Genomic DNA, 12,830 nt, shown 5'->3' with positions numbered 1-12,830 from the left:
TTTAAAAAAACAATTTTTGAACCTTTTCAATGTAACCAATGGAGGTACGTTGTACATTCCGTCTGCCACTTCAGGACAAAACGCGAAGTGCACAGCAACTTCGTCCTTGTTAAAATCCCTTCTGCCGTACTATCCCCAACAACGAACTGTACATTTTCTTCGTGAACATTGGGCCTCTTTCTAACGAGTTTTGAAAAAGTCTGGAATGGAATGGAATGGATCAAATACACAGAACGTATTAACAAGAAAACTACCCTTCATGTTACAACTCGCGTTACATGAAGCAGGCCCGTACCCAGGGGGGGATGTCAAGGGGGCCATGCCCCCCCGTCGAGCCATGAAAGATTTTGATGCAAACCTACAAAAATAACATGGATATTTTTTCTTAAGATTTTGTAAGAGTTTAGATTTTCTTCTTGTACTATAAATGAATGGGTTGTGTCTGATGAGAGGCAGACTCCAGACGTCTGCAGTCTACTATATTTAGTAATTTTAGTTTTATAAAAATTTATGCGAAGCTACTAAATGTTCAAATTTCGTCAGGACAGTTCACCTATTTACTCCCTGTTTTGACTTTCTTCAAACTTCAGTCTTGATGAAAAAATGTCCTCTTTTTGTGGTTAATTCACACTCAGACATGTTTTTCATTATAAGGATAATTCCATAGATTTGGTGGACACATTCAGGGCACTAATTCTCATGGCGGAAGGGGGATCTCCCACCTTCCCACCAACGATCTTGTTTTATTAAAATGTTTCCCCCATTAAAATTTTCCGAGGGTAAGAGTTTGTGTTATAACAACAATGATAAGCAGTTTGGACTTCAAACATACTTTACTAAGAATGACATCATAAACACATACAAAGAAGGAATAACAAAGAATGATGTCTGCCTGTGTGTGAATGATGCGGATCCAGCGGAAAAGAGTAAGTACACAAAATGTCTACAATGTCTAAGTATGTCTACATCTTGGAAAGGGGGGGGGGGGGTGCAAATTCGGTGCCGAGGGTGCGAAAATCATTCTCGTCCTAAGCGCTGAAATCTCTAGCTACAACTCTGATAAGGAAATATTGCCTTTCGAGAGACCATTAATAGATTTACACAATTATATAAACACAACACAATAAAAGTATGAAAATGTAATTATCATTTTTAATTAAAAGCAATAATTATAACACTTATTAAAAACATTTCACCTATGTTCTACTTTCTTGACATTTTGAACCAGTCATTAAAGGAATTAATTTGCTAGTTTATAAATACAGCAAATTAATTTGTTTATATATGTTTATAAATATAAATATATATAAATAAATAATTAATTAATGATATTAACTCATTCTTTAATAATTTACATATATTTCATGACAATTATATATATATTGTTTTCTGCCTAGGCCTCCCCGATGGCGCAGCGGTAGCGTCGTCGCCTTGTAATCAAGGGGTCCCGGGTTCGATTCCCGGTGGAAGCACATAGTGGTTCGGATCCCACTTTAAACTGTAGGTCCAGTCCCGATTAGCCTTACTGTGCATAAAGTGGACTTAAAACAACAAATCAATCCAATCCAATTGTTTTCTGCCTAATTGGCAGGTTTTTCACTGGAATCTCCAGCTTTTCCTATTCTCCGCCTTACGCTTCGTAATAGCATACGACCCAGTTAATTTAATATCATCCATAAGCTGATATCTCTTTCTTCCACGGACTTTTCTTCCTTCAACCATTCCCTCCAAGGCATCTCGTAGCAGGCAGTTCCTTCCTAGACAGTGTTCTAACCAGTTTCTTTTCCTCTTCTTGATGGTCTCCAGTATAGATCTTTTTTCACCAACTCTTTTCAGTACGGCTTCGTTTCTTACCTTGTCCGTCCATTATACACGCTCCATTTTTCGCCATGTCCACATTTCAAAAGCTTCGAGTCGTTTCTCTTCATTTCTTCTCAACGTCCAGGTTTCTGCACCATATAGTGCTACACTCCACACAAAACATTTCACTAATCTCTTCCTTAGACCTATGTCCATGGGTCCACAAAAAACATTTTTCTTCTATTGAAAGCTTCTTTTGCTATTGCGATTCTCATTTTCACTTCTTGTTTGCAGCTCATGTCACTGCTTATAGTGCATCCGAGGTACTTGAAGCTATCCACTTGCTGGATTCTTTCACTGTTTGCTCTCACAATAATATTCCTTGGTTTCCGTCCAATAACCATTGCCTTTGTCTTCTTTACATTAATCTTCATCCCATACTGCTCACAGCTGCTGTTTAACTCTTCTAACATACTATTTATGGTTATTTCATCCTCAGCGAATAATGCCATGTCATCAGCAAATCTTATGCAGTTTATTCTTCTTCCTCCCAATTTGACACCTCCTGTTCCCTGGAAACAATTTTTCACTATATCTTCTAAATAGATATTAAACAAAGTAGGCGATAGGCAGCATTCTTGTCGTACTCCTCTTCCAATTTCACAGCCTTCTGTCATTTCGTCTCCTGTTCTCACTTTAACTCGTTGATTCATGTATAAGTTGCTTAGAAGTCTCCTCTTGTTCCAATCTACCCGAATTTTCTTCAGAATTTCTGAAAGTTTAACCCAATTCACTCTATCAAAGGCTTTCTCCAGGTCTACAAATACTACAAACACCTCCTTTCCTTTCTCTAAATATCTTTCCCCAATGGTCCTCAGTAAACCAATTGCATCCCTTGTGCCTCTTCCTTTCCTGAAACCAAACTGTTCTTCCTCTAACTCGCCACTGACCTTCGAGCATAGGCGCCTGTTCAGAATTTTTAGAAGAATTTTTGCCGAGTGAGATATCAAGCTGATTGTCCTGTACTCAGAACATTTTCTGGCATTGTTTTTCTTCTGCAGAGGTACCAAAACAGTCTCCGTGAAATCTTGTGGCCAATCCCCTTTCTCATAGATTTCATTGCATAAGTGTAGTATTTATCTTTTTCCATCTCCCAAGCATTTGATAAGTTCAACAGGAATTTCATCAGTGCCCGTTGCTTTCCCATTCCTCATTTCTTTGAGTGCTTGCTCAAATTCTTCATTCAGGATATAGTATCCTTTCTCATTTTCTACATTCAGACTGTCTGGGCAATTCTCTTTCTGGTAGAGCTCTTCAACGTACTTTCCCCACACATTCGATATTCCTTTTTTGTCTGTGATTTCACATCCTTCTCGATACTTCACGATACATCAAGTCATACCTTCCTCTTTTTTCCAGTTCTTCAATTTCTTCACATTTTTGTTTCATCCATTGTTCTTTTCCCCTGTCAGTTTCTCTTCTTAGCTGGTTATTCAGTATCCTGTAATTATGTCTTCCCTCTTCTGTATTTACATTCTTCCATTTTCTCCGTTCCTCCATTTTTTCCAGCATACTTTCAGTAATCCATGGTTTATTATATATATATATATATATATATATATATATATATATATATATATATATATATATATATATATATATATATATACACACACACACACAATATATATATATATACACACACACACACACACACACACACACGGACTTGGCCCCTCCTCAAAAAATCCTGGTTACGGGCCTGACATGAAGGGCTCGGGTGTAAAACATGGTAAGTGACATTTTGTTGATTTCTGAGTTCATTAAGAAAAAAGGTTATTAGAGACTATACTGTAGATAAATTGTTTTCGTGTTGTGTTTACCGATTTCAGATGGCTTAACTTAGTCCAATACAATGTTACTTTGCAACTCAAAAATAACCAAAATGTCACTTACCATGTTTTACACCTGACCCTTTTAAATAATTTCCCGAGCACGACTTGGTCAGTGACTTGGCGATACCTTCAAAAGGAGCTGAAATTTTTGCTCCAGTGTGAGGAAAAACAAATAGGCGGAAAGTAAACCGTTTATCAACAATGCAAAAGAAAAAGAGAGAAAAACATAACTCACGTTAATCTGTAGGCAATTATCGAAAACCACAGACAGACCACTTGAAGAAAGAAAGGAAGAAAAAATCATAACAACAATGGTGACGAATGAAAGAAAAACGGCCGTTGATCTTTATAGAGGCTGCCGCCAGTACAGGAAAGTGGGATATATCGGTACCTCTTTCAGTGCTTGTCTGATGCACACAATAATAACGGTCTTACTACATTACCTTACATTCTACGCTCGATATGACATGACATAATACAAATATGACACTCTAAGGCATAGGCGTAGCTACGGGGTGTGCCGGGTGTGCCTAGGCACACCCTAATGGGCTAAGAGAGTTAAAGGCAGAGAAAAATAAGCGGCAGTTTGTAAGAAGTTGAAAATGTCATTACTTGGTACAAAAGTGTGCATTATCGCTGATGAAACGAGTGTCTATAGTTTTTCGATTTTTTTATGTCATTGGAGAAAGAAGATATTTACTACATTCTACTCTGTACTGCAGCGCGTTTCTTCTCTACCTGTCACAAGCTGCACGTGTGAGAGAGAGCTTTCTCCAAGCTTACCCAAGTTAAAACTAAATTAAGAGCAACTCAGAAGCAGGATAGATTGGAAGCCCTGCTCTTGCTATTTGTGGAACAGGAAAAAGCTTAGTCTATTGATGTAAATGAAGTTATTGATGAGTTTAAGAACATTGCACCTTTTGACAGACGTCTCTTGTTATAGATGACGTGTATTTTGATGTATTTGTTTCTAACATTTATGAACATTTTTTTTGTGTGTAATTTCTATGCAATTTGATTTTATTTCTACTACATATATTCAAAAATTTTCAACACTGTCATTTAGTGAATTTATATTCCTTTACAAACATCAGTGCAGTTAAAGAGCCAAGTGATTGTGTTGCAAAATATGCCATTAAAAAGGTACAACACCTCATTTTTTTTCTTTGTGCACACCCAAATATAAAGTTCTAGCTACGCCTATGCTCTAAGGGTTAGTGTTTTCAGTTGAACGTAGGGAGTGCGGAAGAAAATCAAGGGGTGCGCAAGCACCCCCTCGCGCCCCCCTGGCGTAGCTTGTCGCTTCGGTCTGAAATCTTCCTTAGACGTCGCTGATTGGTGGGAGGGCAGTTGTCTCAATCTTCGTAACAATAAAACTTTACAGCTTTGGAATGTTGATTCACTACTTACGCTGCCCACAGTCAGGCGATATAGGTTACTTTTGACAAAAAGAGTTTTGAGGACAAAATATAAAAAATTAACTATAAAATCCATATATTTGTGCAAGACACAATATAAATAAATAAATAAATATCACAATAGACAATAAAATGCTATTGTTAAACCAATAGCCTTGTACTTTTTGTCGAATATCTAGAATTATTCTGATTCGATTTTGTACGCGTACTTCTTCCATTGGTCCTCATGCTCGAGCATATGGTGGCGATTCGTTGGTGTATAGATAAAATTTTCCATAGGCGCTGTAAAAAAATAGAAATTTTGATATTAGTTACGAGTTTTAATGAGGAGGAGCGCAGTAATCAATAAAATAAAATCACGTATGAAATTATGGTAATACTGCGAATGCAGACAGTTTGAAATGACGGCTGTACAGATTTGATAAAATAGACAATTATAACCATGCGAATATCAAAACACATTTTTCGTTGAAAGATGTGGCACACCTAAATCGTTGACAGTCATACACGCCAGAAAAGCTGGTGCCCCCACTGTTTTAAAATTTCAAATATTACATTTTTGCCTTCATGACAAGGTGTTATATGCACGGGAAACTTTACCTTCTTCTTTTTTTCATTTGTAAGCACTTTCCGCTCACCTTCCCTCCAGGGAGTCCCCGTTGAGGATGGAGTCGTGAGACTAACTCTAAACCCCGCGACACGTTAAGTTTGAAGCAACGTTTCGCATGTATAGACCCAAATATGTGCGGAGAATATAGTTCCGCTGCAATACATCCGATTTTCTCACTGTCTGCGATATGAACAGCTCAACGGTCGAGGCAAGACTGGCACAAGAGATGCTGAGCGCCGTTCTCACGCGGATTAATACATACAACCTGCTGCGAACTTAACCTGTCTCAGGGCATAGTAACCCCCTAAATACAATTTCAGTCATACCTCGATCACGCCAAGTTATTGTCACGGAAATGTTAACATTTCAAATATTTAATATTTGATTTTATGAAACTTTTCACAGCATTTTCCCCCACGAAGGCCTCGGCCCTATAGTCCCCTCCTCAATACGGGTCTGGTGCTCATGACAAATTAAAAACAAGAATCCTTGATCCTTACTGAAGTCACGCGTACGGTCACCGGCAATGAAAATGGACACCTATATCCTGAAATACTCGCTTCCCTGCAAGACGTTATGTGTGTTGCCTAACTCTAGGGCGCTAAGAGGATTTCAATAGCAATATTTCAATTGCAACTTCTACCACTGCCGTAGATTTAGGCAACAAGCATAACGCCTTGCATGCAACCGAGAATTTCAGGATATGGGTGTCCCATTTTTATTGCTGTTGACTGTACATAACAGTGGGGTATTCTGAAAAATTCACCTGGTTTACCACAACAATTCTTATTTATTGTTTATATTTATTATGTGCCCGTCTAGATTAATTAGATAAAATAAAAACAAAACATCAATGCAGGCATGCAAGTGAAACTAAAACAAAAGTCCGACAACTTCAAATTTCACAGCAATTTCTATATTTTTCACGTAGAAAATTTTCCATTTTACTTAAAATTGGACCTGAATCCCTTTCACTTATGGAATTTCCATTCATGTAACAACACTGGCTCTGCCAAGCGCGGCACAGAATGCAGGAAGGAGCAAGCAGCGTTCTCCCGCCAATGCCGCTGTTTGGAGCGGTGGTATTGAACCTCGAAGATCGCGTTATATATATATATATAATAGCCCTCGCTCTCCCTGCGTACAATCGAGGAGGAAACAGGTCGCCAAAAGGGTGTGATTGAGAACGACCAGTGGCTTACATAAAACAGTCTTTTATGTTCCTTCAATAATTTACTTTAAATTCTGTTTGGAAGCTTTTGTTATCAGTTTGCATAATATATAATAAGCAATTATTAAAACCAAATGTATAAAAATATAAATAGAGGCACATTGCACAGTGGCTCGGATCCCAATTTAAACTGTAGGTCCAGTCCCGATTAGCCTATCTGTGCATAAAGGGGACTTAAAACAACAATTCAAATAAACAAACAATAACGTGAAGAATATGCCACGGAATACATAAGAATCTATTCTGTAAAAACACTGCAAGAGAAATATTAATTTAAATAGTCGTGGATAATTTGCTGAGTAATATTTGTGCAGCGCGCTGTACAATTTGCTACGCAGTGATGATTATGCACTTCTTCCCTCGACACAGTAAGGTGGATTAATTATTGAACGATCCTATGTTGCTTTGCTCAGAAAAATGAACACCCACTTATCAGATTGATGGAAAAGCGTAATCTACTACCACAATTCAAGTATGCTTTGACAGTTTCTCTGATCATACTTTGGTCTACGTCAGCTCTGTAGCTGAAGGAGAACTAGGTCACTTGACCATGCCTCTTGTAGTGATAAACCATGTACCTAAAGCACAAGTTAATCAATGGCAGTGCGATTCATAATCGATCAGGAGAAATGCTGTCCCATATTGTCAGTCCTCAAGGTCTTTTACGAAATATTTCATCGTTGCTATACAACAAGCAGTTTGATGCTTGGTTTCCGGTACAGACTTAAGCCGGTTGTGCATTAGCAAGAATGTTGATCGATACCAGGAATATATAAGATAGATATTTTGAGGCTCCCAAGAATGGCATTTTGCTAGAGGTTTGACTGAATATCTAAGTGAACCTCACATAATTCACAAGAGGCGTGGGTTCGAATCGGATAGGGGGAGGGGGTTGCTGTTAGGGTTAGGGGTGTGCGACGCTTTAAACAGCACATGACGGACCACTTCGGGTCTCCCTTATCGCACAACGCTAGGACAACCTTGAGCTCTGACGTCAGACGAGGAATGCCTTCGTTGTTAGGTTAGGTTTCGTTCTCTTAGCATAAATACACTGCAAATGTTTTATTTATGCTAAGAGAACTAAACGTAACAACTTAGGCATTTAGCCTAACAATAAAAGCATTCCCCGGTGTGACGTCAGAACGGAAGGCTGTCCTAGCGTTGTGCGATAAGGGAGACCCCTTGCACTTCCGAGTATGTCTTGTGAAGGTAAATTTGAACCTTCGTTCCAAAAGGTTAGAAAAAATATAAGTTTTGAAGAAGTCAGAAAGGTGCTTTCGAACAATTTCTTCCATCCAGGACAATTGCGTTGTTCAGTACCATCTTCACTGATCCATAAACCCAGGGTGGGGCGGAATGAGGGGAATTCCCCATTTTGCTCTGCATCCACCCTCTGCTGGTTGCTAAATTTTGGCTCTTTGGAGGAGGGGGCAGTATATGATTAGATAATATTATCCTGATGCCTCAGGAATAGTTACTTGTACACTTCCCCGCCCCACTGGAAATTTTTCAAACTGCATTACGCTGCAGATATCGAGGACAAATCTCATTATACATTACTAATACTAATAATACTTACGTATTGTTGCAAGGATCACCCATAAGAGCAACGTTATCTTCTGGACAAGCATGTGATCTAAAATGGTTCCAGGAATTGCAATGTACCGCTTTGAATCCCGTCTTAGAGTTTATTGATTCTATAAAATATGCATGGGCTCTTCTGTGGCTGCAGGCTCCTGAAATAATTGGAAATACACAGACAATGTATATTCAGATCATAAATTTATACACGAGCATGCAGTGGAGTGGTCAGTCAGGATTGTTTCTTGGATGGAGCCCAGGGGAAAATACTACTGAAATATCAACTTATAATGTATTTCACTATCTCTATCATTTGAGATGTCATAAGATTCTAGTAGGTCCAGGGGTGTAAGGGGTGCTACTTCCACGTAGTGCACCCAATTGTCAACCTCACTTCCACGTAGTACACCCTGGACTGCAGACTAACGAGGCTCTGGCGACTGGCCCCATGGCCAGTATAATTTTGTTTGTGTTGTCCTGTGTTTTGTCCTTGTATGTGTGTGTGCTGAGTTTTTAACGAAAGTCAGAAGATTTTAAGATTTTAGTTCTGCAACGTTCGAGTTGTTATGTGTACCGATAAGGGACTGGACCCCGTATACTGTGACGGGTGCAAAATAGCCTTAGTGCTGACGCACCCAAAATTTTTAAATTCAAATTCAAATTCTAGTAGGTCCAGAATTTATTGACCACATTAACTTCACATCGAAGAAAATTTACGGTTTTCTCACCGTTCTAAGCAGAATTTGCGAAAAATGTAGTTAAATTTGCGAGAAATATTAACAAATATACAATGCCGATGCAGGATTTTTCTCGGAAAAGGGGGGGGGCAGCAGTGCTTAAATTGGAGGAAAGGTGGGGGGTGTTGTTTTTCCCCAGTTCAGAGAATTGTCATAAAGTATTCCCAGTATTAGGATAATTTGCATAAGCACCTAATCTGCTGTCTTTCACAGCACCCCTCATCCATGTATACACGCTACGATTTCAAAATTTGAATTATATGAAGTTTTCCAGATATCTCAGTGGGGAGTGCCCCCTGCCCCTCTTCTGTAAATATATGAAACGATCATTTCTCTGCTGAGTATGAATGAAAAATGTGTTTAGCATGTCATTTGATCCACTTACAAGTAATATCGGCAAAGGATTAATGTTTTTCTGTGATAATCGATTGAGAAATGCCGACCTTGGTAGCGAAGTGGTTATCACGGCCTTGGCATGGGTGTTCTTTATGATTGTCCCTTCGTCAATTTCCTCACATCATCATTCATCCTCATCTTCGGGATTAGCTAAAAAGGGTAGAAAAGTGAAGTAAAATAAAACAAATGAATGAATCAATCAATCAATCGATTGAGAAAATTAAAGTTCTTACACATAAGACGTGAGATACAATATTTGCGGGTGTTTATAAGTTTCATTCATTTATCTCAATTTTTATTTTCTTTCTTGAAATTTCGAAAACTCATAGGACAATTTATCGTATTTGAACTAAGTGCTAGAATATAAGAACATGAAATGTTTTGGTTCCAGCATTTTACACAAACTTATCCTAACTGAGCTTTGTTTATTAAACCTTTTGAATTTTCTTAATTTGAAATGAACTATGTTAATTTCCAGGGGGAGGGTTCGAATTGGTCTCAAATTGCTAAACAGAGCAAAAAACCGGCAGCTGTTCGTACAAGAACTTGTACCATGCTTAGTGTATATGTGGTTTTTCGTTTTATCAACGAAATGAGCGAGTCTTAAGTTTACGACAGTATTATCTCCCTCTAAAGAAGAAACATAACATAGCGACTTACGAAACAGGTTGTAAATTAAATAGAGGAAAAATTCATGGTCGTGCTTTCCTGTTGGGCATGATCTTTTGCGAGGAAATGAAGATAAGACACTTTTTATGTTCATTACTTTTACAAAACGTGTCTCGCTTATGTTGCAAAAACGTTACATATGATTTATGACAAAAAGAAACCGAGCTGGATGACGTTAGTGCACAATAGGGTAATGATTAAATGGGTTTCAAATGGATTGCAAATTCACAGACTAAAGAATCTTCTACCTAGTATAAAAAACAGAAAGTTTTTAGGAACCAGAAATTTAATATTAAGTAATATTATATTATATTTAAGTAGAGATCTGCAGCCAGACTAGGGGGACGGGTGGTCGGCCCGACCAACCCCCAGCCGTTGTAGGACTTCGCGACCGGATTCCGTTCACTCACCCGGAGCTCCCCAATTTCCTCAAGATGGTGGGTTGCCACCGGCCCTATACACAGGCCGAAAATTCCCAGAGACAGAACCCGGGATCGATTCCATGCCGTCCAGCAGCCGTCGTCCAAAGCAAGGTGCCTTAGACCGCACGGCCACGGAGGAGGACTTCTGTTTCTTCAGTCTCGACAATAAGTATGTGGCGACAGTCAGAAAGGCGGCCGGAGTAGGGTACTGATCACATCACCTCTACTCAAGGGCGCCTGCAGGAAAGGGGGGGGTCTGAAAAGACTTCATATAATTCAAACTTTGAAATTTTAGAGTGAAAACATAACAAGGGGTGCCGTGAAAGATAGCTGATTAAGTGTCTATGCTAGGGACGCTTTATAAGTTTTTCTTAACTAGGATAAAAAATCACTCCACGTTTCCCAAACTTTAAGCACTGCTGCCCCGTGAGAAAACATCCTACGGACGGATTTGCCTCTACTATGGCTGATAGAGAATACAAGGATTCCGAATCCCATCCACACCTCCTATATCCATTCACGACACGGTAAAATGCACAGGGGATAGCTTTACCTTTACACACAAACACACATATACAGACACATACATACATATATGCACAGACGCATATGCGTGAATGTACACAATGTTGTTTCCTACGAACAAAGATTGGATTCGTAACCCAATTTGCTAATACAAACGACAGTGATTCAAAGTTAATCATAACAGCTACTCCAAAATAACACGGTACATTCACACACAATGGCACTTCGTTGAAACAAACGATTATGCATTCTGTATATATTGAATCGGCATAGGTAAATCCAAAAACATTTAACACCAACCAGGATCAAGAATTCTCATACGTAAATGAATTCAGTAATTTTTTTCTTCTAGTAAATGTTAAATTAGCACATTTGAACGCTTTATCTTTAATTTTACTAAACTTTATACTAAAAACACTAACAAAGGATTTTTTAATTAAATTCAGTAAACATTTTAGTTAAATTATTTAGCTGAAACATTTTCTTTAAAAATGTCTACTACTAGAACGATAGTTATCGTTTTTATGGTTATTCATTTCTGAAAGAAACATAGCCTACTTTCAGCTATAACTTGAATTTGTGACAAACATTATTTTTAAGCTTTGCGTTTTAAAGGAAGTTGGCAAATATCTCTGAAATAATACACCAAAAAAGTTCATGTTCTCATACTTCCTTCTATTATTTCTAACTCCTCAACCCTTTCTCCCCCCCCCCCTTTCGTCATGGTGTTGGATTAAAATATGAGTCAACTTTGTTGTTATTTTGTCTTCCTCTATGCTTCTAATTTTGTCTTTGGAATGACTGGAATGTTAGTAAGTATGATGTGTGTAGTTGTTACGTATTACATCTGATTTGAATGTTATTTGTTTATGTCTACAGTGTTTGTGTAATTGTGCTTGCACAACAGAACGTGTGCTGCAATTAATCAGGAAGAGCAACGTGTTGCAAAGGTATGAACACTGTTTACGAAATTTTGCTGGCATGAGGTCACAGATGTCAACATCACAGAGACATTGCTTCAAGGGATACATATACACTTTCGATAAAAAAAAAAAAAAAAGAAGTTATCGCGGTGTAATCTGGATCCCAGATCAGAGAGAGAGAGGGGTTAGAGGGAGACGGAGAGGAAGAGTAATTGTGTTTTAGCTATTTAGCATCGTTATTCTGCCCATTTTAGCTAATCGCGACGATGAGGACGAGTGATGAGAGAGAGAGAGAGAGAGAGAGAGAGAGAGAGAGAGTGGCATCCGAACCACTATAAGCCTCCCCCTGGAATCGAATCCAGGACCCCTTGATTGCAAGGCGACGACGCTACCACTGCGCCATCGGGGAGCCCCATAGAGAACTTGAGAGGGTAATGAGGAAGAAATAAAGTGTAAGGCATAGGAGAAAAGAATAAAATGTAAATAAAGAATACAGAGAAAATAGAAAGAGACAAAATGAATAGATCGTGATTTTCTCGTATGCAATGGGTAGGGGGTCAAGTGACCTCTTGACCCTCGCCCTTTGCGGATTTTTCCTTTATGCGAAACTGTACCTCCAACCA

General features: G+C 38.6%; 1 protein-coding gene across 1 annotated transcript in view; it reads right to left on the bottom strand.

The window, feature by feature from the left end:
* Positions 1-5,216: 5,216 nt before the first annotated feature.
* Positions 5,217-12,830, bottom strand: part of LOC145988350 (pancreatic triacylglycerol lipase-like) — a 29,003-nt gene continuing 21,389 nt past the window's right edge. The window contains exons 6-7 of the mRNA XM_083123224.1: positions 8,534-8,690; positions 5,217-5,395 (exon numbers count right to left, since the gene is read on the bottom strand). Of these exons, the coding sequence (XP_082979350.1) occupies positions 5,338-5,395; positions 8,534-8,690 (215 nt within the window). The 3' untranslated portion in view covers positions 5,217-5,337. The remainder of the gene's footprint in view (positions 5,396-8,533; positions 8,691-12,830) is intronic.

This window comes from Lepisma saccharinum, chromosome 5 (assembly GCF_977018435.1).
Source record: "Lepisma saccharinum chromosome 5, izLepSacc3.1, whole genome shotgun sequence".
NCBI classification, from domain to species: Eukaryota; Metazoa; Arthropoda; class Insecta; order Zygentoma; family Lepismatidae; genus Lepisma; species Lepisma saccharinum.
Note: the sequence above shows the minus strand (reverse complement) of the source record. Positions and strands in the feature narration are given on the sequence as shown.